The sequence below is a fragment of the Pseudorca crassidens genome, chromosome 7 (genome assembly GCF_039906515.1).
Source record: "Pseudorca crassidens isolate mPseCra1 chromosome 7, mPseCra1.hap1, whole genome shotgun sequence".
NCBI lineage: Eukaryota > Metazoa > Chordata > Mammalia > Artiodactyla > Delphinidae > Pseudorca > Pseudorca crassidens.
Genome location: NC_090302.1, coordinates 69069693 through 69071753, shown reverse-complemented (window position 1 = coordinate 69071753; position 2061 = coordinate 69069693). Strand labels below are relative to the sequence as shown.

Here is a 2061-nt window from a genome sequence, read left to right as displayed (position 1 = left end):
ACATTTTCTTTGTGGTTATTGCTAGTCCATAGGGACATAACTGATGTTTGTATAAACTCTTCCTGAGCTCTCTTATTGATTCTAACTTTGTATAGACTCTTATTTTCTTTAGGCAATCACATCATCTACAAATAAGAAGAGGTTTCAGGTTTCCTTCCCAAGTTTTATGCTTTCCTTTCTTTTCTTATTTCATCAGTTAGGACTTTTATCACAATATTGAAGTGAAGCAGTCATGTAGGTGAAATGTTTTATTAAGATAGTGCTTGCTATAGGTATATGGTGTTAAGGAAGTTCCCTTATAATCCTGGTTTGCAGAGATTTTTAAAAATCTTGATGAATATTACATTTTATAAAATGACTTTTCTGCATCTATTAAGTATATACTTATCTCCTTTAATCTGTATTTAAAGTGTATGACATAGATTTTCTTATAAACTCTTTGGTTTTTATACACTGACAAATGATTTGCTGATGTTTTATTTAGGACTTTGTATCTCTCTGCAAATATATGCTTTTCCTTTACAATCCTTGTCTGGCTTTAATATTAGTGTTAGACTAACCTTACAAAATGAGTTGGAAATATTACTTCTTTTATTCTCTGAAGCAGAGATTACCAGATGTGCTATAAAAACACAATCTACTTTTAAATTGCCTGCAAAAGACTCACAAAACCAAGCTTAATTTTTTATTAGGCAAGGTCAAATACTTACATTGACTGAGTTTTCTGACATATTTGGGTTTACTTCTACCCTTTTATTTTAGGTTTCCTGATTGCCTTTTTTTATTCTTGCTTATTTTCTTTTACTTCCTTTCATCTAGTGGACTAACAAGATAACTACAATTTTTCCTCCCTTATGCTGTTTTATAAACTAGATTGTTTTCCTACCATTTTAGTTATTACTCTTAAATGTTTACCAAAATATTTAACCATACATTTTTCTAACAACATTTAGCTATGTAATATTTCTATCTTTCTGGCGAACATTACTTTCCGCTTTTACTACCAAGGAACAATGCCCCCACTCCATCTTTTTTGTGTGTGTCTGTGAATAATATTTTAGTCATCTTTGTTTACAGCTGAAACTCTGGGAACTCAAAATTAACATCCTTGCCCATGAGCTTGTTATAGACACCAGAAAACGTTTCAACCTTGTGTTCCACATTGTTCTGCTGTGCTTTATTCAAACGAACCTTTATGAGTCGGCTGCCATCCAGCTTCACGCGGATTCTCTTGCCCACGATCTCACTTCGGAAAACCAAGTCCTCCAGGATGGCGTCATGCACGGCTGTCAGAGTGCGGCTCCTGGGACGTTTTTGCTTATTTTTTGTACGGCTTTTTCGAGTTGGCTTAGGCAGAATTCTCTGAACGATAAAGACAACGTGCTTCTCGCTGAACTTCTCCAACTCACACACTAGCCAGACCTGGATTTTCTGGAAGGATTTCAGATGAGGAACGGAAACAAAGATTATGATAGCTTTTGGACAACCAACATCTTCAATTTCTTTGGTGGCTGTGATGTTCAGCTCCCGCAGCTGGGCCTTGAGGTCCGAGTTCATCTCCAGCTCCGGGAGAGCCTGGGAGACGCCAGACTCGAACTCGTCCGGCTCCTCGCCATTGGGCTTCACGATCTTCACGCTGGAACTGAACATAGCCGGGACCTTGATGACGCGGCACCCCACTCCATCTTTTTATTGTGTTTAGAGCTTTTATTGTACTTAAAAAAATTCAAAATAGTTATTTTTATTTTTGTGTGTGTCTGTGTGTGTGTGTGTGTGCTGTTTCATTTCTTCCTTCTGGGTTCATTTTTTCTTCTTGAGATAAATCATTTAATAGTTCCCTTTGTGAGGATCAGTAGTTGGTAAATACTCCAAGTTTTTGTGTGGTGAAATGACTTTTTTGTCTCTACAACTGAAAGGTTGTTCGGGCATAAGAGTGTAGATTGACAGTTATTTCTTGTCAGCCCTGAAGATATTATTGTTATTTTTTGGCATTGATTGCAGCTGAGGAAAAGTCTGCTATCTGAGAGCTTTAAAAGTCTTATTTTCTTTGATGTTCTGCAG

General features: G+C 36.6%; 1 protein-coding gene across 1 annotated transcript; it reads right to left on the bottom strand.

The window, feature by feature from the left end:
* Positions 1–1035: 1035 nt before the first annotated feature.
* LOC137227068 (small ribosomal subunit protein eS7-like) lies at positions 1036–1691 on the bottom strand. Its single transcript, XM_067742431.1, has one exon. It carries the CDS (start codon positions 1648–1650, stop codon positions 1072–1074), a length of 579 nt encoding a protein of 192 aa, XP_067598532.1. The 5' UTR covers positions 1651–1691; the 3' UTR covers positions 1036–1071.
* Between the last annotated feature and the right edge of the window lie 370 nt (positions 1692–2061).